At 46.3% G+C, this 25,555-nt stretch overlaps 1 protein-coding gene across 3 annotated transcripts in view; it reads left to right on the top strand.

Moving 5' to 3' along the window:
• Positions 1-24,417, top strand: part of Elovl5 (ELOVL fatty acid elongase 5) — a 66,145-nt gene extending 41,728 nt beyond the window's left edge. For all 3 annotated transcript variants that reach the window (XM_060384722.1, XM_021643434.2, XM_021643433.2), the window contains exons 2-8: positions 2,505-2,570; positions 3,375-3,562; positions 15,559-15,636; positions 16,571-16,742; positions 19,676-19,800; positions 21,351-21,485; positions 22,554-24,417. In XM_060384722.1, the coding sequence (XP_060240705.1) occupies positions 2,513-2,570; positions 3,375-3,562; positions 15,559-15,636; positions 16,571-16,742; positions 19,676-19,800; positions 21,351-21,485; positions 22,554-22,697 (900 nt within the window). In that variant the 5' untranslated portion in view covers positions 2,505-2,512 and the 3' untranslated portion in view covers positions 22,698-24,417. The remainder of the gene's footprint in view (positions 1-2,504; positions 2,571-3,374; positions 3,563-15,558; positions 15,637-16,570; positions 16,743-19,675; positions 19,801-21,350; positions 21,486-22,553) is intronic.
• Positions 24,418-25,555: the final 1,138 nt, after the last annotated feature.

Raw genomic sequence — 25,555 nt, 5'->3', positions numbered from 1 at the left:
CTTATTTTCTTCTCCCAAACCACTAATGGCTATCCTGCTCTGTTCAACACACACACACACACACACACACACACGCGCGCGCACACACACACAACCAGTTAGCATTGTATCATTTAAAGCCTTTCTTTACTCTTGTTTCCAGCTTCCCGGTGGCCTCTACTTAGAAAACCCAGCTTCCAACCTTCTGAAAACCCTCTTAAGTTAACAGGCAGACTGAACGATTCTTGTTTGACCATACTTAGAAAGAGTTTTGAAGGTTTTTCAGAAGAACTAGAGGCTCAGTAATGCTATTTAGCAGGCGGGGACCAGGGATGGGTTAACAACCCACCGTGCACAGGACGATGATCGTTTCCCCCGGATTGTCAGCGGCAGCCACATGAGCAGTACAGAAAGCTGTGGCAGCATTCTTTATAGAGCCGGCCGCAGACATAGGAGAGCTCGCTACCTGCCCCAGCCTGCTTTACAGGCCTCACGTGTAGTAAATAAATCCTGTCTACCGTCATCAGGTCTTCCTGGCTGTCACTTCGCTGTCCCCCTCACCTTACAGATAGGAGCTTCAGCGAGCTGCCTGCCACATTTTGAGTGCGGAGAGACACAGACTTCAGGTTTCGTTGACGTAGAGAGCATCCAGCCTCGACCCCACTCATTGGGCACTTTAAATCATGCCTTTGACCTTCAGTGTGGCTCAGCGTTGACTGAGTCAGCATACCTGTCGGGTAGTAAGATCTGGATGTAAAATGCCTTGGGGGAAGGAGACTTTGTTCAATACTCACAGCATTTGTTTGAGAACCAAGACTTCCATCCCAGGGGATGGAGGGTGAAGTCGATGCTCTGAGTTTCTCTCCCAGGCCAAGGGAGTCAGTGCCTCCTCAGAGCAGGAGAGCTGCTTCTACATAGCCGGGGAGCTATTGCATTCCGTGGAATTAGTGGGTCCACCCGGCTCCACTTCAGAGTCCAGCCGTATTGACTTAATTACAGTCGCTATTGGATATTTCCATGCATTAAGTTGTTTATCTGGAAATTAGCCACAGAGCACACATGCTTGAATGTAGCAAGCTAAGAGCAAGAAGGATCGCTGACTGATAAACAGTTACCGAAACTGCATTTGCTTTTGCCCATGAAAGTTGGTGGTGTTTTCTTTTTCACACGGTATTTATTCTTTAAACTGTCACACACTGATACAATATATTTTGCTCATACCCTTCTACCACTGACTCCCGACAACTCATTGGACGAATAAAGTCGAAAATATATTCTTCCTAACTTTAATAAAGAGAATTTAAACAATGCACAAATAAAAAGACACTTTGAGAGTCTCTAAATGTACATCTTCTAGCAAAGAAAACATGCAAGCAGCCATAGACTCTTGGAAGATGTCTCAGTCACTGAGACAGCAGTACGTACTCGCCTCTTTATCGTGATCCTTGTGCTCAAAAGAGGGGAGGTTTCTGGACAGTTTATTCAAATACTACCACTGCCTTCCTTAGGTTTGGAGCCGATGGATTGTTTTTGGAGGACGTGTTTATTATTTTATTTATTTTTTTTACTCTGGACATGAAGTATCTAAGATAAAAACAAAGGTAATAAGTAATTTAAAAGGGGGTGCAGAATCAAAGAGAGGGCAATGGAGCAAATACGACTAAGAGGGAGGAAGGAGGCTAGGAAGAGGAGTGACAGTGGGGAAGGGGTGTGTGTGTGTGTGTGTGTGTGTGTATGTGTGTGTGTGTGTAAATGGCAAAGTAACAACATCAGGGGAAGGCTCGGGCTGGCAAGATGGCTCTACAGATAAAGACACTTAATACCAAGTATAACAACCTGAGTTTGAGCCCTGTGGGCCGACATGATAAAAGGACAGAACCACCTCCCAAACTTGTCCTCCGACCTCTATGTAAATACCTCACTGCACTCTAAATACACACAATGAGAATATTTACAATTATATTGTATATATTGTATTGTATTGTATATATTATATTGTATAGTGTGTATCTAAATACTATACTATAAATACTATATACTGTATATAATACATATACTATAAATACTATATAGCTGTGAATATATATACTTTGTAGCATATACAGTATTATATATGGCGACAAGGAAGAGAGCAACCCCTCTGCTCCCGTTTGCTGTTTTGGGTGTCATTTCCCTGGGGAAATGGATGTCTGCCACCTTTCAATCTAGCTCACTCTTTCACACCAAGGCTCAGCACCAAAGGAGGGAGGTTTTATGGAACTGAGAAAAAGAAGTTCAGAAAGCTGAGACTTTGTTTTTGATGTGAAGTCACAGACTGTATCGCCCGTTCTCATTTCCAAATGAGGCCCTAGCACATCACATGCACAGAGGAGTCAAGCACTGTTTCGGGTTTTGTGTGCGGAATTTAACCTTTCCCTTTGTACCTTTGGAAATGTCTCATTCTTGTTCTTTTAGGAAACTGCGTATAGAAAGTATTTTGAGTAGTAGACTAATCAATGTCTCCTTTTTTCTTTTTTCTTTAATAGGTTTTAAAATGGAACATTTTGATGCGTCACTCAGTACCTATTTCAAAGCATTGCTAGGCCCCCGAGGTAAGGTGGCTTTTGGTTTTATTCACCATCTATGGCTCCCCTCCCATCTCTTTATAGCTTCTTGTAAATATTGCATGAGGAGAGCTTAGAAAACGTTTTCTCTGATGAGATCAAAACTTTATCTCCAATAACAAGCGACCTTGCGCAGTTCTCTGGCAGTTGAGCGCTAGGTATCCCCTGGCTCTTGAGACAGAGACTCGGCTGCTCTAGACATCTTTCTGCTGGCTTCCGCTCCCATGTTTGCAGCCCGGGAATACCAGTGACTTAGCGCCGATTAACAGCGGCATGCTTTTCTTAAATCTTCACTCTCTAGAGGAAACCAAGTCAGGGCATTCTCAACACACTCAGCCTGAGGATTAGTGTTCCCTCCCTTGCAGGGGTCTGAGGGCCTCTTTCCTCTCAAAGCTGTGTCTTGATGGATCCCCCAGGCTGGCCTCGAATGCCTGGGATCCTCTTGCCTTGGCTACCCAGACAGATACAGTGCTAGGCCTGGAACCTGAGGCTTCTGTGGAGTCAGTGTGGGTCTCAAACTCCCACAGGGCTCTAAACACCCTCATTCAGTGGTTCTCAGCCCGGGGGTTGTGACCCCTTCACAGTGAAAGCATGTTTTCACTGTTTTGCATAGCAAAACATTAGTAATAAATGATTCTAAACCCGGATCAGAAAGCTTTGCCTTGTTTTGTATGTATTTGTATGTCTTCTGCTTTGGGCAGGCCAGATGCAACATGAGACTCCCGTGGCTTTGGAAGTGGGCTTTCTTATGTGTACTTTGTTAATGACCAATTTTCTTCCGGTGCCTTTCAGACACAAGAGTCAAAGGATGGTTTCTCCTGGACAATTACATACCCACATTTGTCTGCTCTGTCATTTATTTACTAATTGTATGGCTGGGACCAAAATACATGAAGAATAAGCAGCCGTTCTCTTGCCGGGGAATTCTAGTGGTTTATAACCTGGGACTCACCTTGCTGTCTCTCTATATGTTCTATGAGGTAAGTCGGTGGCGATGAGGGTTTCCTTCCACCAAGCTGTACTGCTGTTGCTGTCCTGAGTTGTGTCCCTAAGTGAGGAAAGGCACCTGATTCACCTGGGGAGGGGAGGGGACAGAGTCTGTTAATGCATTTTTGAAGAGGTTTTAAAATGGATCTTAAAAAACAAAAACAAAACAAAACAAAAACAGTTGTTTGCACAGATTATCTTTTAGAATGCCTAAAGTAGAAGCCTTTGTTATTCTTTTGTTACTCATGTTTCTTGTCACATTCGGAGCTGAACAGAGTATCTTCAGAAACATTTTTACGCATGCAAAATAAGAGCTGGAAAATGAACAAGATGTGAAAAGCAGATCTTGCTTTTAAGTGCTTGATAAACTTGTTTCTCGTGTGGAGGTGGAGAAGGAAGGAAGTGGGTGGTACATTGGTAAATTCTGTGGCAATTCAGCCTTTGTTCTGATCTGTTAACTTGTCAGATCTTACAAGTTTTGTTTTTAAAATTTTGCTGTACATTTTCATTGTACGAGGCACTGAGTTACGTGAGGGGTACACGCAGACAGTGCGCACTGTGCTGTGTGTTACCTGATTTTAAAAGTTTAGATGAATGGTAAGATCCTTGTTTACACTCAGTAGTCTATGTCCAGGCCCAATAGTTTGTTTCTTTCTTTCCTTCCTTCTTTCTTTCTTTCTTTCTTTCTTTCTTTCTTTCTCTCTCTCTCTCTCTCTCTCTCTCTCTCTCTCCCTCCCTCCCTCCCTTCCTTCCTTCCTCCCCCTTCTCACCCTCCCTCCCCTCCCTCCTTCCTTCCTTCCTTCCTTCTTTCCTTCCTTCCTTCCTTCCTTCCTTCTTCCTTCCTTTCTTTTTTGGTTTTTTAAGATAGGGTTTTTCTGTGTAGCCTTGGCTGTCCTGGACTCGCTTTGTAGAGGAAGCTGGCCTCAAACTCACAGATATCTGCCTGCCTCTGCCTCTCTGAGTGCTGAGATCACAAGCCTGTGCCACCACACCCGGCTCCAGTAATTTCTTTTACGTGACTAGCATGTTCAAATCAGGTGTTTTGGCTTCAAAGGCAAATAATCAGAATCAACATTTCAGTTCTTCATATTTTCAAGGAGAATTAAGACAGCCCATAAAGCCAGGAGGAAAGGAAAATGTTGTCCCCTATTGGTAAGCACAGTTTGTCTGTGTCTTTGGGGAAGACTGTGTATTTTCCAGACTCACATTAACCTATTGTTAAATCCTCTTGCACAGAGGATTCGTATCTACACACAGAATGGACACATTCAGGTACTCTCAGTTAGGCGTTATCGCAGCTTTCCTTCTCCAGGGGTAGGAAAGGAGAGGATGGCGTAGGGGAGGGATGAGCGGCAGGGGTGACTTCCTGTCGTATAGACTGCTCAGGGCTGTGAGCCAGCAGAAACCACTGTGACCGCTGGGGGATGCAGCTGAAAGATCTTGTCTCCTCATGTGTGTGCTGCTCTGCCAGGCTGTAGATGGTGTGACTGGGATGAGAGCAACAGTAGCATTGCTCTTATCTTTAACACCCAGAGAAACGCTTGCAATTTGTTTTGGTTATTTTGTCTTGTTTGTTTCCCCTTTTTCTGTCTCATGAAGGCCATTTAGCCTCCAAGATGGAGATTGCAGGCCTAGAGGCAGGGCCAGTGTACGGCCAGGGACTCCTGGTTATAGCAGCTGTCAGGTTCCAGAGCGAACTTTTCTCTCACATAATAGATGGTAGAGCCATTTCTTTAAGGAAGCTTCTGTAGACTTTAATATTATATGTAGTCTGTTCTAGAAAAAAAAATAATGTAAGGTGATTGAATTTTAGAGAACCTGAGTGTTTGCCCAACGACATAGCTATGATGTCGTTTAACTTTGTACTCAGATATCTCAGAGGTAAAGAGAAGAAAATCACTGTATAAACTGACATTTTGTGCATCAGGTTAGGGACTTCCAGACAGCCTGTCATCAACCCTCTGGCAGCGTGGTGCAAATGATGGCGTGCTTTGAGATACACAGAGGGAAATCCCACCCTTCACTCAAGCTTTCATGATACGCAGGGCAGCGGGCAACAGGAAGCTGTTACTTAGATTAAGTCAGGCTGCACACTCAATCAGATCACTTAAGCCTGGGAGAGAAGGCCTCATCACACCAGCGTGATCGTCATGTGCGATTGTTGTTTCTGTTCTTCCCTAGACTCCTCAGTGATATGACTGTAGTGGTCCCTTGACAAGTCTGGGATTTTGGTTCAGGTCCAGGTTTTTTTCTGGATCCAGCATTTATATTCCATTGACTCTCAAGACACAGTAGGGCAGCTGTGAAGCCTCCAGCTAATCTGAGGAGACTGTGAGGCACTTGGGGTGCAGTACTGGTCTCCACTTACCTTCCTACTTAGGTACATATTTGAAGCTGTAAAGAATTTTTAAAGCAAATATGTAGTCATTGGTATTTTTGTTTATTAATTACAGATCTGCCTTGACAAGTTCTGCTTCAATACAAGGGAGAGTAATGGCCACTTAAAGGAAATACCGATGAGGAAATGAAAGAGGAGCCACAGAAAACAGTAAAGGGAGTGGAATAAAAATAACTAAATCAATTTTGAAAGTGAAACTTAAGTTCAAAATGTAGAAGGAATATAGATATATTTATAGTTCGTGCATTCAGTAGGGGGAAAAAGTTAAGAGGGGAAAAGAGGTTGTACTTTTATTTATCTCAGTGACCTTATGATTTCTCCGGGAAAGGGCCAGACATTCCTAATTTCTAAGTGTATTGGAGATACGGAGTGTATTGGTGCTTTACGCTCTCCTCGTTGATGTAGGCACCATCTGACATCCCAGACGGTGGTGAAGATCTGAGCGAGATCCCAAGTTGTAGAAGAGAAACCATTTGCCTCAGTTACTCCGCACAGTGAGACAGAAGCACAGAGTGGGTGTGCTGTCACACCCTGTGAGACTGTGCTCCGCCTGAGCGGTGCCTCAGTTTGCGAAGTACCCACGGCGGTCATCTGTCAGAACCCCGTGATGGTACATTCTGAACATCAGCTTGCTTGATTGAACGAGGAACCACCCAGGCCCTAGGATGTTAGGGCATTAGTGAGACATACTTTGGGGAGTGTTTACAGAGAGTTTTTTTTATCTGAGGGAAGACCCATTCTGACCCTGGACGCCAGTAACCCTGACCTGATTAAAAAGCAGGGAAGGAGAAGGCCAGATGAAGGATGATGGCCTTCCTTCCCCTGCTTCCAGAGTGAAACAAGCCTCTGACCACCAGAAGGGAATGCATTCTCTGAACTGAGCCTGAGTAAACGCCTCCTCCCTGGAGTTGCTTTTTTTGTAATGTAAAAGGAACCAATACAAACCCGTGGCTTCAAGGCACTGAGTGGCTTTCCCTTGCTCTGTTTCTACACCAGCTGGACCTGCTGCATTTCCCCAGCCCAGCAGCAAGCTAGCAAAGCGACTTCTGATCCTCTGTTACAGCGTTACACACAGTGTCCCTCTCAGGCAGCCGCTCAGCTCAGACACTGAGCTGTTTTGATGTGTCTGCTCTTCTCCCTTTATGCCTCTGACCTCTGGCGCCCTGCGTCACTGAGAAGATCTAATTGTGTGCTTTGATGTAGTCCAAAAGGGCTTGTTCATCTTGCTCAGTCTGTGCTTCACTCGCTGATCTGGACTCTGGAGCAGCGGTCAGGGAGCAGGGTCAGCCTTTGTTCACCTCAGGGATGCTCCTCTTTGAGGGGATACACTTTGAGCTCCACTAGGCTGTCCTTCTCAGCAGCACCTAAACCCCACCAGCACAGGCTGTTTGATCCTTTCTTCCTGCCCGTTGCCTCTTCGGTACCTCTGTTCCGAAGCGAAGTGCTTTTGTGGTATTCCCATCAATGTCCTGTTACAACCCAGCCCAGACCAGCAAATCACTGGCTTCTGAGACAGACACCTGTAATGAAAAGCTATCCCCGTGTAGGAATAGGGAAAAGGCAAAGGTCAGACCTTGTTTTTATACTAGTTCACAATCAGACATAAATTATAGGTTATAAACGGTTACTTTTTAAGTATGTTTTTTTTCTCTGATAGTTGTGTATAGAACTGTATGTTGTTAAAAAGAAAAATGTGACCAAATTATCTTTCAGACATTTAGAACATTTAAATTTTTATGTTAAAAAAATTCCCAAGAAGACAGACCTGGTTTAGTGTAAATTTAAACTTACTCTTTATTTCTTTCCTCCAGCAGTGGGATTACATAATATATACTGTTAAGCCTAATGGTTCTCAGGGTCCAAATTCAGGTCCTCGGGCTTACTGAGCAAGCGCTTTACCAGCTACGCTATCTCCTCATCTCCTGGCTCGGATCTCTAAAGAACTGGTACTCGAAGCTGGGCATGGCGGCACAAGCCTGTCGTAGCAGGAAGATCGGTTCATAGTCATCCTTGGCTCCAGAGCAGGTGTGAGGCCAGCCTGAGATCCGTGAAACCCAGTCTCAAAACCGTAAAAAATACCCTACGGCTACATCTTCTGAGGTCGTGCGTCTGACGACGTATGATTTAGCCTTCGCTAATTCTTTTTTCCGTGAAGGCAGAAGTGTTTGCTGAATGTCCCAGATAAGCAGCATTGCCGGGGTTATATAAGATCAGTGTCTTCCCCCAAGCATCTCTGAAAGATTATGGTAGAACTTAAATACAGACTTCTATAGAACAACTAGGAGGGAGAGCCAAAAAAAAGAAAAGGAAAGAAAAAGCTTAACGGTCCTGGTTGACACTGGCAGTGGTGGAGCTGGGTGTGCATTAGGCTCTGTGTGTTCGACCTGGGTGGCTCCTGCCTTTGTTGAGGTCGCCAGGAACTCGTACTCCTGCTTCTTTGAATTGTGCTTTGGAAATCTTGTCGCTTTATTGGGAAGATGGAAGAGGTAGAGTTTGCTGTACTGGCTGTTGTGCTGGAGTCTCCCATCCTTTTTGCAATTGGGGTCTGCTAAGCCCCTCCCAAGGCACGTCTGGGCCCCTGCCTTGTTTGGGGTTCCGAATGTGGCCTGGGAGCAGTTGCTTTGGAAGTATTATATTTCAGACTATCTTCTTTTTCTTTTGGTTCAGGCTTTCCTAAAATAGATGACGTTACTGCGGGAACACAGGATTTGGAGAAAGCATTTTGTTTTCCAGAATACTTTGAAAAGGATTTTTGCTCTTTGCCTTCTTGTTGAAGGAGGGTGTGGAGAAGTTGACTCAGCTGAAGAGACAAGTGTCTGTAAGAAAGCGCTGCTAGGAGTGCCCAGCCTGTGTCAGACATTGTGTGTCCGCCTGTGTTCAGACATTATCACCTACAAAGTTAACACCATGAAACCATCACCCCCCCCCTTCCCCGTGTGAAAAAGTTTGAATGTTTTAATTAAGTTTATGGTTTTATATTGGAGTCCATTTATAGCTATTCCGGGGTGCACGACTGTAGGTTGGACATTCCTGGATCATTTCCCAAAATAGGTGACACTTTGTTCCCTTGCCGTTGAAGGTCTGTGCCCAGAAAAACTCTGCTGGGGGAGGGGTTGTAAGGAAACAGAACTGTGCCCTTCTGTTTCCTTAAGAAGTGTATCTCGTTCGAAGGTTGCGCACAGCCCAAGCACCTCCATCCTTCTCTCCCTTTCCCCCTCCCTCCCTCTCCCCCTCCCTTCCTCTCTCTTCCCCTCCTTCTCCCTCTCCCTCTCTCTCCCCCTCTCTCTCTTTCCCTCTCTCCTGCTCTCTCTCTTCTCTCCCTCTCTCCCCCTCTCCTCTCTGTCTCTCCCTCACTCTCCTCTTTCTCCCTCTCTCTCCCTCTCTCAGACCTGGCTGGCCTGGAACCAAGACACCCCCCCCCCCCGCCTTGGCCTCCCCACCCTTGGTGTCCACCACCATGCCCCACCTTACAAGACTGAAGTAGTTTTAGCCTATGCAAAGGACACTGTCAGGGGCTCCTGTGTTCTGCCTGGTTGTAGGTTTTCATGTATTGGAATTAGACATACCATACTTTTGACTAGAATCATTTTGTGTTTACATGGTACCTACCAAATGCTGTGCATTGGGCTTCCTCATTTAATGTTCTCAGTATTCCTGTCCGTTTCTGCAGAGGAAGTATGAACAGTAAAAAAAGAGTCCTTTAGCATAAGAGGGCATGGGCTGGTACTTAGAAGATTCCAGGCATAGCTGCTTCTGGTTAGCCTGTTTGCTCTGTGCTGAAGATTTGTCAAGTGTGTGGGAGCGGTCCTTAAGACTTAAACAAGGGAGGTGCCTTCAGCTGTTGTCAAAAGCAGGAAAAACACTTCTGAAGAGCATGGGTGTGAAAATATCTCCACAGGCTTCCTCATGATCTGGACATGAGGTTTCTCATGGAAAGAAATCTACCGATGTGATTCCATAAAAGTGCCTAATGTGGCCTGCTACACTGTAGAGGAAATGGGTGCTTTTGACTTCAGAATATCTTACGGTTAGTTATAAATCAGGTGTCTGCTAAGGAGATAGGTACAGTGAAGGTCTAATTTCCCCCAACATCTTGCATGGAGAAACTTGCCGAGAACTGAGAGACATAGCAGAAGAGGCCAGAACTGCTGCTAAGGTGTGCTTAGGCTGACCTGGATCTTTTCTTTGTCTCTGTTCCCTCACTTAAAGTGATCACTTTCACCAGATCTAGGAACGTACGCAAGCCAGCAAATCTGTGAAATGTCTGAAGGGCTCTTAGGAACATTCCTCTACTGTGATGCTGCTGCATTCAAGTGTCAGGTCTGTTTCCATCACCTTTCACTGTCTCTGCTCAGGGAATGATGTCCACATAACTCATCCACCTCTTATCACCAAAACCGGCCAGCTCTTCTGACATCTTAGGGTATGGGTGTAATGGGGCGGTCAAACCTTGAGGCCAGAGCTTTTCCAATCAGACTCAAGTATTTTCAGATGACCTTGTTTCCTCAGAGAATTTGATAGCATTCCAGAAAGTACTGTGCTGAAGGTTTTTCACTGGTGGTAAGAAGTCAGTTCTCAACATTAAAGGTCATTTGCTCCCAGAGTTGCGTCACCTACATTTTTTTTTTAAGGTGAAAAGATACACAAAACCTCCATTGGATGCTGGATTTGTCTAAGGAAAGAAGGAAGCGTCTTGCTGTGTTTTAATTATAGCTCTTCACACGCTGCTGGCCTAATTAAGGTTTGCTTTACTCTGAGGCAGGAGAACGCACATAGGCTTTACAGCCGTACTGCCCGTATCTTGGTTTCTTGGGGAAAGCCGTGTAAATAATCCTCTCTTTGTTGTCCTTGGACCAGTTGATGGTACAGGGCGTGTGAGGATAGAAGCAAGCTGTTTGTTGCGGCCTGCTTTTTCACCCTGGAACGGTATCTACGCTGATTCTCAGCAGCCCAAGGTAGACGTCAGCCCTTTCTCTCCACCTCACCTTGTCCATCCTCCTGGACCCTCTCATTCGTGTCTGACATTATGACCAGGACAGCTTGTTGGAGAAAAACTGAACCTAAGCCCTGGAGAGAAGCAGCAGCTGCAGGAACTTTCTAGCAGTGTCTTCTCCAGCGTGCCCTCTGTGGGGCTGGGATGTCAGTCCTTGGCATCACCAGAGAGTCTCTGGTCCCCCCTCTTTCTCTGGCAGTAATTAAGGGCACAGAAGCCTCCAGCTTCGCCCCATCTGTGAAAACTCAGCAGAGACCCAGACAAATAAGTACTAACCCAGGTCCTTAGTTCGGGGTGTTAAATTGTTCTGGCCTTTCTGACATTTTCCACATCCCTCCCCCCATGAAATTTGATAAATTGTTTTCTCCTTATGGATATAAAGTTCAAGCCTCTTTCAAATACTGTCTGTTTTTTTTTTCTCCTCTGTCTTTAAAGCAAAAAAAAAAAAAAAAAAAAAAAAAAAGAAACAACAAAAAACTGAACTTTCTTCCTTCAAACAGAACTGAAGTTTTTGTCTCCTGCAAATGTAACTTGCCGTTAGATTGAAGGCAGTGGTTCTCAACCTGTGCGTCCGGACCCCCACAGAAGTCACGTCAGATGCTTGTCATATTACTATTCACAGCAGTACCAAAATTACAGTTATGAAGTATAAATGAAATGATTTTATGGCTGGGGGTCAGCAAAACTTGCAGCATATTAAAGGGCTGCAGCATTAGGAAGGTTGAGAACCACTGCCTTAGGGGGAAGGCACGCAACGTATTGATTCCGTCATTAATCCCGTGTAGTTCCTTAACCCTCTCCCATGTACAAGTCCTTGGGCCAAGTCTGTTGATGTAAGAGTCAAGGTCTCCCTGAGAGCTTAGAGAGGAGCAGGTGACCCATTAACAAATGCTGGTCAAATTAAGAGAACCCACAAAAGGTCGGGCTGCAGCAAGGAGACTAGAGCTTGGGGCTTGCAGGGGGAACAGTCGTGGAGAACGTGGGATTTTAACTGAACTTTGAAAGATGAAGTGTTGAGTTCTGGGAACCTAGGGTATCTGGAGACAGAATTCTAGCTGATAAGAATGGTCATTATGAGCATCTATACGATGCTCCTATTATGAGCCGCATTGGGCGAGATAAACTGCACGTTTCATATCGCCAACCCCAAAGACGGCTTTCCTGAAGCAAGACCATGCCTGTGCCATGGGAGTTGCGGGACCCTTTAGGTTGAGACTCAAAGGAATGGAGGTGTTGAAGCCAGTGCGCCTGTCAGCACAGGTTTGCAGGTTAGCGCAGCCCTTTGACCTCAGTGGTGGTCAAGGAAACGTGTGTCTGGAGAAGGAGGATACGTGGCTTGTGGGTATAGAAGTTCAAGGGAAGCTTGGAGGCTCACTGTAGACTGTGAACACCTGAGCACTCTGCCTGGGTGTGGGTTCTGTGATGAAGACAGCAATACTTCTCTGAAGGGTTTTAAACGTGCAATTTAATATGTTGAGAGGCTCGCTGGTCCCAGTAGTAGTGGTGAGGGGCAATCCCAACTTAGAGGATGCTGACACGAAGGTGGCCTCTGCAAGGACCTCAACAGATGGAGGAGGTTGGGATAGGCTCGTGCCAAGAACATGGCTGCCCTGTGCACAGGTAGCTGTAGGGAGCTTCTGTAAGTAGCCGGTGTATGCTGACAGAGCCCAGCACCCAGTGCCCAGGCTTGAGCTCTATCCTCCAAAGGTGGTGTTTTATGGAGAGATTTTCTGCTTCTATCCATAGGGAAGGACAGGTAAGCATTTTGAGTTCATTTGCATAGAGGGAGGTCCCACCTAGCTTACTTCAGAAACAGAAGTGAAACTGGTACTCAGTGAACAAGAGCCTTCCTTGTTAAGAGGCACCTGCAGGATTATGAGGGGTGGGCATTTGCCCTCTCTCCTACGGAGCACAAGCAGATAGGACTGCATCCTCTGAAGTGATGTACACATGATCGTCCAGCCCACGATTCCAGGATGGTGCCTAGGAAAGACAGTGATGGTAGGGTCCAGAGTGTGACTTTTGTTGTTGTTTTGATTTTCTTTTTTGAGTCTCACTATTTACCTTGGCTAGTACGGCACTTGTTATATAGATCAGGCTGGTGACAAACTGATCTGCCTGCCTCTGTCTCCCAAAGGAGATTAAAAGTAGGTGCCACCACAGCCACAAATGAAGTTAACCATTTTAGCAAACCTTTTTATTGTACACATTTATTGTTATGCAAACTTCACTGCATTATCTGTGACATTTTGGCATGAAGCATTTCCTTTTCCTTTTTGTATGTCAGAAGATATTTTACATCTCTGTCGTGGGATGGAGAAAGGACCATGAGCTATGCATTCTGCTGTCACAGCCCTCTTTTCAGTTAGGCCTCCTAAGGACCCCAAGCCTGCCTCCTCACCCTGCTTTCTGCTCCTCTTTTCAATCTGGTTTTGTATCTTGAGTCTTTGAAGTTCTGACAGGCCTGTGAGTGACGGACTTAACTGGCCTTGAAAGAGGACATAAGACCAAAAAAGATGGACATGGCTGGAGTGCTACCTCGTGCTGATGGTCTAGGAAAATGTAGCATTGGGTAGGGTCTGTTCTGAAGTCTAGCGAGGAAGCTATTGAAAACTTGGACAGAAAAACTACTGGAGATGATGTAGAGCAGCCTTACTCTTGACAGGGGAAACCACGGGTCCCACAGTCCTCCCTGTCAACCCTTCCCAGCCCACCGCAGTCCTCGTCGGATGGCATTCCAGATTCTTACCCTGTTCTTTAGCCATGAAAAGTATGTAGACTCTGAATGTTTTCGTGTTACAGAGAGTAACAGAACAGAAGGAAAAAGCAGCAGAAGGGAAGTTAAAAGAAACATCAGGCGTTAAACTCAGCACTCGTGCGTGTGTGCCATGCCTGGCGTTTAGTTCTGATGTTAGATTGGATGAAAGCGTGACAATGTGTCTTCCAATCCTTGTGCAAACATACTGTTTCGCTGTAGTGCATCTGTACTGCTCAGCAGGCTGAGTAATTGTCCCAGGGCAATGGCAGAACAGCCTGAGCCTTCTGGGTCCTGGCTCTCAGTTACCCCTTCCCTCAAACACTTTCTTGCTGAGGGAGGTCAGTCGCGGGAAGCCACTGATTTACCATCTGGACTGCACACTGAACTCTCCTGAGAACTGTGTAGGAGGCCCCTTGAGGTCTTACTTCATTGTTAGCGTGAGCCTGGGATCAGAAATCCTCTAAAAGCTCCCTGGGTGATTGAGCTGTCCAGCTACAGCGGGACCCCACACTTCATCTGAGAAGAATCACCTGTTAAAACACTGGGCAGCTGGTAAAATGACAGCACTCAAGAGGTGGAGGCAGGAGGATCAGGACTTCAACCTAGGATACCTGAGGTTTCCCTGTCTTCCTCCCTCTCACACACGTTCACGCTCGCATCCCGCCCCACATTGGCTTCCTGACCATAAATTTCAGGGTCACGAAAATCTCAGGTAGGGCCTTTCCAGGCAAGTTCCTGAGCGATGTCAGCTCTGCTGGGTGGATACAGTTATGTAGAGCACCATTATTAGATTCTCAAGAATTTGTGAGTGCCAGCCTTGGTGACCTGGGCCAGGGTTTTAGATTCTGAAGGTGTGTGGTAGTTCAAGAATGCATTTTCTCAGGGGTCCTGGGTGCTGGCTTGCTGGTAGGCTGGACCGGGGGCACACACTTTGATAACTGTTGACTAGGTGGCATGAGTCTCAAAGTATACTATCTCGGGCACATCCTGGCACTCTGTGGTCATCAGGAGCACTCAAGAGTATTCGGGACTGTAGAAGAAAGCAAGCAGGGAGCTCTGGCGTTCATAGACAGATGGCATCCCGCAGGTGTTAGGAACGTAGTGGGTGGGCGGTATGGAGGTAGAGTGAACTTTCTCCCTACGGTCTCCTCAGAGGCTACTCCTCTCTCTATGTGCTCATAAGGAGAAGGCCCTCCCAGTGAGCCAGAGAAAGCTCCAGCTCACATCCCACTTCTGGGGTCCTTTCTGTGACCCCACGTCTGCAGACGGATTCTGCAGATGGCTAATCTGTCAGTGTAGAGGTTGGCACAGCAACAGGAAGTGACAAGAAATAGGGAGGCAGGCTATATCAGTCCCCGTGTTTAGAGTGTGGTTGTCTAGTGGTCTTGGAAGGGACCGGCAAATTTAAGGACTTGTCGGAACTACACGTTCTTGTGCCCCCATGCCCTGGATGGTCAGTCCATGACTGGCTCCCTCGGATGGCTCCAGACTGTTCTCTCAGGCTTGAGGAGCCCAGGCTTAGGGAAAGTGGCCTGAGGAGACAGGACGGCGTCTTGGAGTTGAACTGGTCAGGGCATGCCGAAGCAGCGGGTAAAGGGGCTTTCTGAAGGCAGCGGGCCGGGGGGCACTTCAGGCTCCCTCCTCAACCTTCCATCATGATGCCCCGCCGTGAATGAAGGGGCGCTGTCCCAGACGTCTCTTCACAGCTCCCCGTGACCATTTCACTTTGCTCAAACTCGCCTCTGTGCAGCCCCAAGTTAATTTTCACATGCTCTAGACTGATAAAGTTCAGCCTGAGCAGGGTTCCGATGCAGCAGCTAACTTTTCTCCTCTCTTTTAGTTGGTGACGGGTGTATGGGAAGGCAGATACAACTTCTTCTGTCAAGGGACACGGAGCGCGGGAGAATCGGATATGAAGGTATTGTTTCAGGTGGGGGAGGGGGGTCTCCGCGGATTTCTTTTTTTTTTTATTTTGATAAAGAACTTGCACAAAAGACAAAAAAAAAAAAGACAGTAGCTTCTCGATCATGATGATTCCTGTTGACATTTTGAAAAGAGAAAGAAGTGCGGGGTGTGTGGTATAACAATTTGAACATGAAAGGCATAAATAAGGAGAAAACTAAAGCCTCCCCCCTCTCTGTGAAAGAACCCCTGTGAACAGTTGGCAAAGGGAAATTGTGTCTCTCAGGTTTCGTATTTACACATAAAATCATTTGGATTTAAAATCTCTCCTGTAAGTGCCCTCTGAGTATCGACATTAAAGTAGAATCTGACCCGCACTCGGGGAAGTTGGAGTCTCTTTAAACAGAAGACTGACAATCAAAGCTAGGTGTGGCCAGTATTTCCTTCAGGCATGCTGGTTGGACACGCTGGTTCAATTTCCTCTGTGACTCACACTTTCTCACACCAGTCCCGCAAACCCCAAGGATCCTTCTCCCCCCAGCAGCAGGCAATGCAAAGGGACTGCTGACCCAGGAGCTTCCTAGGGAGTTTTGTTTTCCTTTAGTTTTTGCTTTGTGAGACAGGGTCTTTTGCAGCCTCAAGTTGCAGGAGCTAAGTTGATCCTGAACTCTTGATCCTCTCTTGTACCTCCAAGTCATGGGGTTGGAGATACAGGTCTTCCTGTTCTTGCTAGAGCATGCAGGATTGTCGGGAGCCCTTCAGGAACCCTGAAGGCGCTTCCTGCTGTCGTTTGAATCCTCCCTGTAGGTATGTTCACAGTAGCTGGAGCTCAGTCACCGGAAGGCGCCAGGGGCCAGCGGGACTCTCCAGCTCTATGCTGAATGTACAGCGTGTCATGGGTGACATTCCAGAAAAGCACTGGGGATTAACTGTGAACCCTTTGCTCTTAGATCATCCGCGTCCTCTGGTGGTACTACTTTTCCAAACTCATAGAATTCATGGACACCTTCTTCTTCATCCTTCGCAAGAATAACCACCAGATCACAGTCCTGCACGTCTACCACCATGCCTCCATGTTCAACATCTGGTGGTTTGTGATGAACTGGGTTCCCTGCGGCCATTGTGAGTAATGGGGTGTTTGGGGAACATGTGACAGAAGCAGACGGGACACTTAGTGCACAGGGGAAAGACGTTCTCTCTGTAAATCTTCAGGTTAACCTTTTGACTTTCTGTTTAGGTTTTTTCTTTTTCTATATTATTATTATTATTAACAGCATTCACTGTAAAAGGTTTTGTTGTGACTCTTTTCCTTATAATTATACTTTTTTTTTTCTCATTTGTCCCTCTTCCCTGACCTTCTCATGTCCCCCTTACCACTGACTGGTCCCCTTCCTACCTTCTGTTTTCATGTCACGTGTAATAGACAAAGTAATCTTAAGCAGAAAGAACAGTGCCAGAGACTTCACAAGACCAGATCTCAAACTACACCACAGAGCCATAGTAACAAGAACAGTACGGCACAGGCACCAGAAGGGACATGTAGACGAAAGGAACAGAATAGGAGACCAGAAAGTAAACCACACATCCACCATGTAATCTTTGACAAGATATGTTCATTGCTTTAAAAAACAAAACAAAACAAACAAAAAAAAAAAACCCACAAATTATTTATTAGTAAATGGACTATTGACCTCAATACACAGTTCATTAAAGGAAACACAAATGCCCAATAAATACTTGCAAAGTGTGTTCAGCATCCTTTAGCTGTCATGAAAATGTAAGCTAAACTGCTTTGAGAGCCCATCTCACTTCAGGCAGAATGCTGTCATCGAGAAATAAACCACTCAGGGGCATAGCTCAGTGGCAGAGCACTTAGGGTATCGATGAAGTCCTTGTACTCAGTGCCAGCAGAGGACAAATGCTGGCAAGGATACGGGGTTTGTGTCATGGAGCTGCTGTGGAAGTCAGTATAGAGGTTCTTCGAAAACTGAAACTACCATATGACCTTGCTGTATTGCTCTTGGGTAAATAGCCAAGGACTCCCAAGTCAGCATACCACAGAGATATGGGTACGTTCAGTGTTTTTGCTGTTCTCTTCCAACAAATGGAACCAGCCTGGGTGGCCACACACAAATGAAAATACACATTACACAACAGAATTTTATGCAGATGTGAATCAGCATTTGCAGGGAAATGGGGGCAGATGGACATCGTGTTAAGTGAAATGAGCCAGACTGGCATACTGCGTATTGTATCTCATGAACCTAAATATAAAATTGTATATGTACATGATATTTATATGTAGGTCACAAACCAAGAAAAAAGATCATGAGGGGAGAGGAAGAGATCTTACGGGAGGTAGGAAATAGTAGGGTAGGGTAGGTAGGGTAATGGGGTTGTGTGTAAGAGCGGGGGGGGGGGACTTTTGGGGAGGAAGGAAAGCACCTGGACAGGAGAGGGCTTCACCAGGAAAGGACACTGTTGGGGAGGGGAGCAAATGGTAATGGAGCACAGTGACAGAAATGTATGAAGATGCTATGATGAAACCCGTTACTCTGTGCTAATTTAAAAGTTAAAATAGGTGAAGACAAGCCTCTTCAATAGATAGTTTTGGAAAAACTGCATATCCACATGCAAAACGATGAAACAGAACAGATCTCCCTGCACAAAAATAAATTCTAAATAGGTCAGAGGCTTTAAAGTAAGACCGGAACTTCTGAACCTGCCAGGGGAAACCAGTGGCTTCGAGACACAGGCATAGGCAGGGACTTTGTGAATAGGACCTGGGGTTCCTTTTAACGATAGTGTATGTGGCCTGAGTGCACAGAACCTCTCTCTGGTAGTGAGTGTCCTGTGCTGATTGAGTAAGATGAAGGTGCTACCAGCCTGAGGCCCATGGAGAAGTGGGGTGTGGACAGGCAGGTCAGTTGACTCAGCAGGTAAAGGTGCTGGCTGCCAGGCCTGATGACCTGAGTCCAGTCCTAGAACCCATATGGTGGGAGGAGAGAACCAGCCCTCACAGTCATTGTGGTGTGGGAGCTATGTGTCAGGGAGCCAGGCAGTCTTGGCGACACCACACGTTAGGAAGTCCCCATCCACTCCGACAGAGTGTAGCTACCGGGATGGCTTCTCTAACATGCACTAAAATCTGCTGGTTTTCAAAGGTTGGGTATGGTTGGGATCCACTTAGGGTTGCAGCAAATACCTCAGTCACAAGTTTTTTCATCCTAATATTGAAGAATATGACCGAGGATCTTTGGAACTGTTCGTGGACTCCCTCTGCTCCCAGCATAGTTGCTGATTATCTCTGCCCACCAAGATTCACAGCTCCGTCAGGTTTATACCTAGGAAAAGCTGTCTAGATACAGTGCCTTCGGGCTTGGGAGACACGTGCTTCCCTAGAATGATGGGTTGAGGTCTAACACTCTTGAAGTGGTGTTTATTCCTCATCGCCTGTGGATAAGCTAGCCCAAGTTCTAGTAGTGACAGCCCTCCGTTTAATTACTTTGGAAGAGTATTTTAAATTTCAAGCTGTCTCATAGGACACCTGGCCTGTGGCAAAGAAGAGCATGCACATGACCTGTGCAAGGCCACAGGACCAGTTTCTGTCATAGCCACTAGAAACCTTTCTAATATGACCCCATGTGTCTGAAAAAAAAAAAGGCTCGTGGCTTTGCTTCATCGAGGATGAAAGTATTTCAAAGAAAGATGTTCTATCAGAAACCGAAAGTCGTGTGATAAAATGGCTCTTTCTTCTTTAAAGAGCTGACTCTAGAATGGCTCATCTTGAGTGTCTGGGAGGTGGGGGGGGGCCTGCCTCGTGCCAGGTCAGGACAGGTCCAGTCGACCACTGGGTTTAGGCTGTTCGTGTGGCTGCCTGCCCCGCACACCCAAATGGAAACCGACTCACACATCCAGGTGGCACTTAGAGCCGCAGTTGTCATCCTCCGTTCAGAATATCTCCAGCTCCAAAACTGTCTTAGATTTCCTCCACCCGTTATTCACAGAACTCTAACGCATCTTCTCCCCCACCCCTCCCCCCTTTGTTCCCGCAGCTTATTTTGGTGCGACCCTCAACAGCTTCATCCACGTCCTCATGTATTCCTACTATGGCCTGTCCTCAGTCCCTTCCATGCGTCCCTATCTCTGGTGGAAAAAGTACATCACTCAGGGGCAGCTGGTGAGTACTTGGGCCTAGAGCTTGTTCCCTGCCAGATACAGTCCCCTTCCAGGCCACACTGGTGCTGAATCAGATCGAGTTGATCCAGCCGAACTCGTCCTAGGCCGATCGGGGAACGCTCTGGTTTCTCATAGATGGAGAAGCTGCTCTGGATGGGGGGGGTGCCTCAAGCCTTCAGCTCCCCCCTTCAGGGTAGGCTTTGTTCTTACTCTGTGCGTGCAAGAACACAATGAACGCGCATGCACCTCCATGCGCTTTCTCATTTCCAACATGAGGATGAAAACTGCTCATCCTTACGCTGAGGTAGACCTTTCCAGGTGCGGAGTCCAGAGCCCTGGTAGCTTGCCTGACAGCGAGCCTACTGGCTGAGATGGGCTACTGACGCGGGCAGCAGAGTGCTTGGTGAGAATGGCTCCCGCTGCTTCGGATGGTGGCCCAGGCAGAGACGGGCCACAGCTGTCTGATCTCGATGATTCTCCTCACTCCTCTCTCTTACGTGTTGCCAGTATTTAGTATATTACAAGTGCCTCTTCCTTTCCTCGTGAAACCTTCCTGAGCTCATTAGTAATGCTACCGTGGTAACGCTGGCCTCTTTTGTTTTGTATGTCAAGCACTCATGCTAAGTAAATGATTTTTGCGTGAGTTGTTTCAGATATTGTCTCCATTTTGTCTTGAAGCAGGAGAGGGTAAAGGGACAGACACTAAACCCTCCAGCCCGGCTGTGCCACGTACATTTTGTTCCAAACGAATCTAATTTAGATCCCCTGAATCAATCTTGATTTTTTCCTTTTTTTTTTTTTTTCAAAATTTAAAAATAACATTGAGAAGTTGGAGCTCCTCCTGCATCTGGTGTTTCATTATCACCTCTCCCAGCTGCTCTGCAGTCCCTGCTAATCTTTTTCTCACCTGTGGGGAAGGATAATTGTTCTTTAGCCTCCTCCGATTCAGAGGAGAAAGGTTGGCAAAATGGATTTACACCGTAGCAGACAGAATGTGGAAGAAGAGCGTAAGCATTGACGTCCTGCCGGGCTATGTGCCGTCTGCTGCGTTCTTAGCTGAGAGGACCAGCCCGACGGAATAGAGGAAAACAGAGATGGTGGGAGCTGCTGCGTCCTCGGGGCTGCTGCAGGTGCTTAGGTAGTCCGGAGCCGTTAACACCTCTGCATCTGTATGCAGGTCCACCTGCTTGTCCAGGGCCACTCGCGGCCCGTGCATTTTGGTCAAGAGGAGTTTAAATGTTCGTGACAGCTTTCGCCACACCAGAGTGAACGCAGGCACTGGGTAGGAAGCAAATTAGTGAGACCGTGTGTCACAGGTGACATCGCTGGCCCCTTTAAACAGATTCCTCACTCCTCTCTCTTCCGTCTCTCTGTGCCGAGTCTTAGAATTTTGGAGTAAGGTGGTTTAAGCAGCTTTGAAGAGAGAGGGGGAACTTAGAGAACTCTGACACATCCATACAAGGGTTAGGATAAAATACAGTATTCAAGGGTCCCCCGGTTGGAACTCCATCTGTGTTCTGCCACTGCTCAGCCCAGGCCTTTGTCCTCCAGGTCCAGTTTGTGCTGACAATCATCCAGACCAGCTGTGGAGTCATCTGGCCTTGTTCCTTCCCCCTCGGGTGGTTGTATTTCCAGATTGGATACATGATTTCCCTGATTGCTCTGTTCACTAACTTTTACATTCAGGTAAGTCTCACCCTTCACTGGCACCAGCCTTCCAGCCTTCATCCGCTCTCTCAGTAGGGCTGTGTGGGGCCACTGCTCTGCAGGGGGCTTTGCTCCAGAGACTGGACCAGTCTTGCTCTAGAGACTAGACCTGGCCATTTTGGGACTCAGGTGGGAAATGAGGCCATGTTTAGCAGAGTGCTGTATTTCTTCCCTCTGGCCTGGTGCAGAGAAATAGAGAGGTGATTTTTAATCAAAACTCTCAGCCCCTCTGCCCTGCTTTTTAGGTAAGCAGGAATTTCCATCACAGTCCTCTGATAGAATTGAAACCTACCGTTTTGTCCCACTCTTCTTAGATTCCCAACTGGTCAAGCTTGGGGCTTGAGTTTGGTGGCATAATATGATAGAGGTTTGTCTGTCTACAGCGGCACCTGACCACTGGGCAGACACTGATGCTCCTCCCTCTTTTGTGGCCAGCTCCAAGAAGCTTCCGTCCCCGCTGACCTACCTGGTCAGGAGTAAGGGCAAAGGGAATGGGTCCTGAGTAAAGGCCAGCAATACGGAACAGCTACTGGCCACTGTCTCTATTCTGCGTCCCACCTGTGTCCCCATGTACCCATGTGTGCCATGTTGATTCGTGTCTTTCTGGGGCCTGAGAACTGGACCTCTTTCCCAGTTGCTCCTAGCGTCATAGTACTAGTACATGAGGGCTGAGATAGTTGCTAAATTTAAAGCTAAGCAATGACTCGTGTGTGAGGGGAGCTACTGGCCAGTGGGAGAGGCCAGTTTGGGTCACATAGCCCGTCCCCCCACCATCCACATCTCGAAGAGGCGAAGCAGAGTGAACGTAAACCCTGCATACTGTTCTGAAAGCTTATTTGTGGCCTAGGAGTCAAGAGAACATATGAGCTAAGCCTCAAAAAAAAAAAAAAAAACTGAAAGAGTGACTGAAACAGAAAATGGTTATTTGAGCACAGGAATTCCTTGGTGAGAGTTTATCATACCGGGACACCAGGCCTAGTTAGATGCAGGCCTAGTTAGTACAGTTCATCTGGCTAGCAGGCACTCATCTGCCTTTTACGTTTCTAGACCTACAACAAGAAAGGGGCCTCTCGGAGGAAAGAGCACCTGAAGGGTCACCAGAACGGCTCCATGACCGCTGTCAATGGGCACACCAACAGCTTCCCCTCCCTGGAAAACAATGTGAAGCCCAGGAAGCAGCGGAAGGATTGACCAGGCGGAGCCGAAGCCTCCGGACCACGGCGTGTGATTGTAAGCACAGTATAAGTTGTGCCCCGGCGCTTGTAACAGCTGCTGTCACTAGTCTGGCCGACGTAGTGTGACTTATGTAGGACCTTCTTCATCAGTTCCAAACCCCTAGACTATGTATACAGATTATACAAGTAGGCATACGATTTTCTCACATTTCTGGGCTCTCATCGACCCCCCCGCGCTAGACTGTGGAAAGGGAATGTTATTGTAGAATACGACACTGCTGTTGCCTTATTAGTTATAACACGATAGGTGCTGAATTGTGGTTCACAATTTAAAACACTGTAATCCAAACTTTTTTTTTTTAACTGTAGACCATGCATGTGATTGTAAATGTAAATTTGTACAATGTTAACAGTAGAGAAACACACATGCCTTAAGACTTAAAAAGCAGGGCCCAAAGCTTGTTAGTTTAATTAGGGTATGTTTCAACTTTGTATTCATTTGTAACAGCTCTGTTTAGAAGAATCAGATATGTGACTTATGAAACTTAAGTGTGTGAAGTGTAACTTCAAGTGACTCGGAGGTGGGAAATCTGGCGGCACCTTTGGTTTTTATAATGCCGGCTCTTAACAAGCAGGCTCAAGTCTGGTGGAACAGTCAGTTTAACTTTTTAACAGATCTTATTTTTTTATTTTGAGTGCCACTATCGATGAGTTTCAGGAGGGTGGGGGAAAAGGGTCCAAAGCAGTTGGGAGACGCTTGCATATCTTCTTAGCCCCCCCGGAGTCTAGGGCGACTGTAGGGTGAGGAGGCCACTTTTCATTTCTGAAGTGCTTGACGTTTTTATACAGGAGACAAAAAGCCCGTTCTACTTCCCGCCACTTTGAGAGAGGAGAAAGACCTTTTAGGAAAGGTGATGAGACACTTACCATGTGACAGTCACATAGACCAGCGATGGGGAACTGGTTGCCTGGGTCCAAATTTTTTATTGTTTTCTGTAGTGCTATTTTGACATATACTTCCTTTTAAAATGTGCCTAATTTACCAAACCTTACCAAGAGACCAGGAAGCACCTTAAGCATTTTGAGGTAAAATTAAAGAGGTTGCTAGAGCATAAAGGAACCGGACATTTGGGGAGAGATCGCTTTATTCAGTGTAAATCATGGCAGCATCTGTAATTCTTTTCTGCTTAGCGTCTAAGGATTGTTTTAAAGCGCTCATTAAAAGTAACAGACTGCTTATCCTAAAGTCGTGTCTCGTACGCTTGAGGCGTTGGTCATGTAAGTGGGGACTCTTATATGTGTCACTTTTAAAGCCTTTGAATACCTTCTGCATTGAGAGAAAAAAAAAACCTCATCGAACCACTCACGACACATCTTAGAAGATGATTGACAATGTATAAACTAATTGTGGGTTTGATATTTATGTAAATATCAGTTTACCATGCTTTAATTTTGCACATTCATATTATGAGGAGCCAAGTGGTCCTAACTAGTCTCGTGGGTTTTCTGTTTGGAAGGAGTTGCAGCATCTGTTTACATTCACCCTATCAAATCTAGAATGTGTATATTTGTGTGTGTGTTCATCTTAGGTACCGGTTTGCAGGTGTCTTTACGTATTTCAGTACAAAAACTATTAACATTCAATAGTGTGCTGTCAGAGTGTGCTTAGCTCATTGGATATACCCACAATGTTAAATAATGTCTAAACATTAATCATTAAAACATTTTGATTACCAGTGCCGTGTCTGGTTTGATGTGCTGCCAGGTCTGAAAGACCTGAAGGTGGTCACCTCTCACCTTGTAGGAGCTTAGGAAGTGGATGTGGGTGATGCTGTGTGGAAACTGGTTGTATCAGGGTTCTCTAAAGGAACAGAATTTATAGAATGAATAAATAAAGGGCGTTTATTAGCACGGCCTACAGGCTGTGGTCCAGCTAGTTCAACAATGGCTGTCTTCAAACAGAAGATCCAAGAATCCAGTAGTCCTTTGGTCCACGAGCCTGGATGTCTCAGCTGCTCTTCAGTATATACTGGAATCCCGCAGCAGTAGATCTAATGCCAGTGAAGGAATGGACTTGCTGGCAAGAGTGAGAGCAAGCAGGCGAAGAGAAGAGAGCTTCCTTCTTCTGTGTCCTGTGTCCAGCAGAAGGTGTGGCCCGGATCAAAGGTGGATCTTCCTACCTCAAAGATCCCAATTAGAAGTGGGTCTTCTAAGGAAAAACAAAAAACAAAAACATCCTCACTGGTATGCCCAGCCATTTGGGTTTTGTTAATTTCACATGTAGTCAAGTTGACAAGCAAGAATTGCCACCACAGTGGTGCCATCGCCCCCATGACGAAGGACCTGGTGGGATAAAGCACGGTGTCTTCCAGCCCTAGCTCCTCCGCCTGCATCTGCTAGAGGTTCCAGCTCTGAACATATTCCTTGATCCGTCCATCCTTTCCTGCATCTCCCCCTCTCCCTTCACCTGCGGGCTGTTAGAGTTATTTTTCTCACTGTAGACAGTAAGCCTGCATGTATCTGTGAGGAGCAAGACAGAAAGCCAGAAAGCACTTCAGTCCACGTGAAAGCTGCTCAACTGAGCCATCGTAGAGTATAAAACAGCTGCAGATATGTAGGGGAATGGTTGTGGCTGTCACGAAACTCCATGTTCAAAACAGAAGGCCTGGGCCTTGGATTGTTGAATCTGCTGGAGAGCTGTGCAATCTCCTTCATCCCAAAGTTTCATCACTTTCTTCACAAAAAAAAAAAAAAAAAAAAAATTCCAAATCTTGCCTCTCCCAACCTACCCCCAGACTTTTATCTTGCATCAATGTCTACAGTGAGATGGACAGTCTAGATGCCTCTTACTTCACAGTGAGACTGCTAGCCTAA

The sequence above is a fragment of the Meriones unguiculatus genome, chromosome 6 (assembly GCF_030254825.1).
Source record: "Meriones unguiculatus strain TT.TT164.6M chromosome 6, Bangor_MerUng_6.1, whole genome shotgun sequence".
Classification (NCBI taxonomy): domain Eukaryota; kingdom Metazoa; phylum Chordata; class Mammalia; order Rodentia; family Muridae; genus Meriones; species Meriones unguiculatus.
Note: the sequence above shows the minus strand (reverse complement) of the source record. Positions and strands in the feature narration are given on the sequence as shown.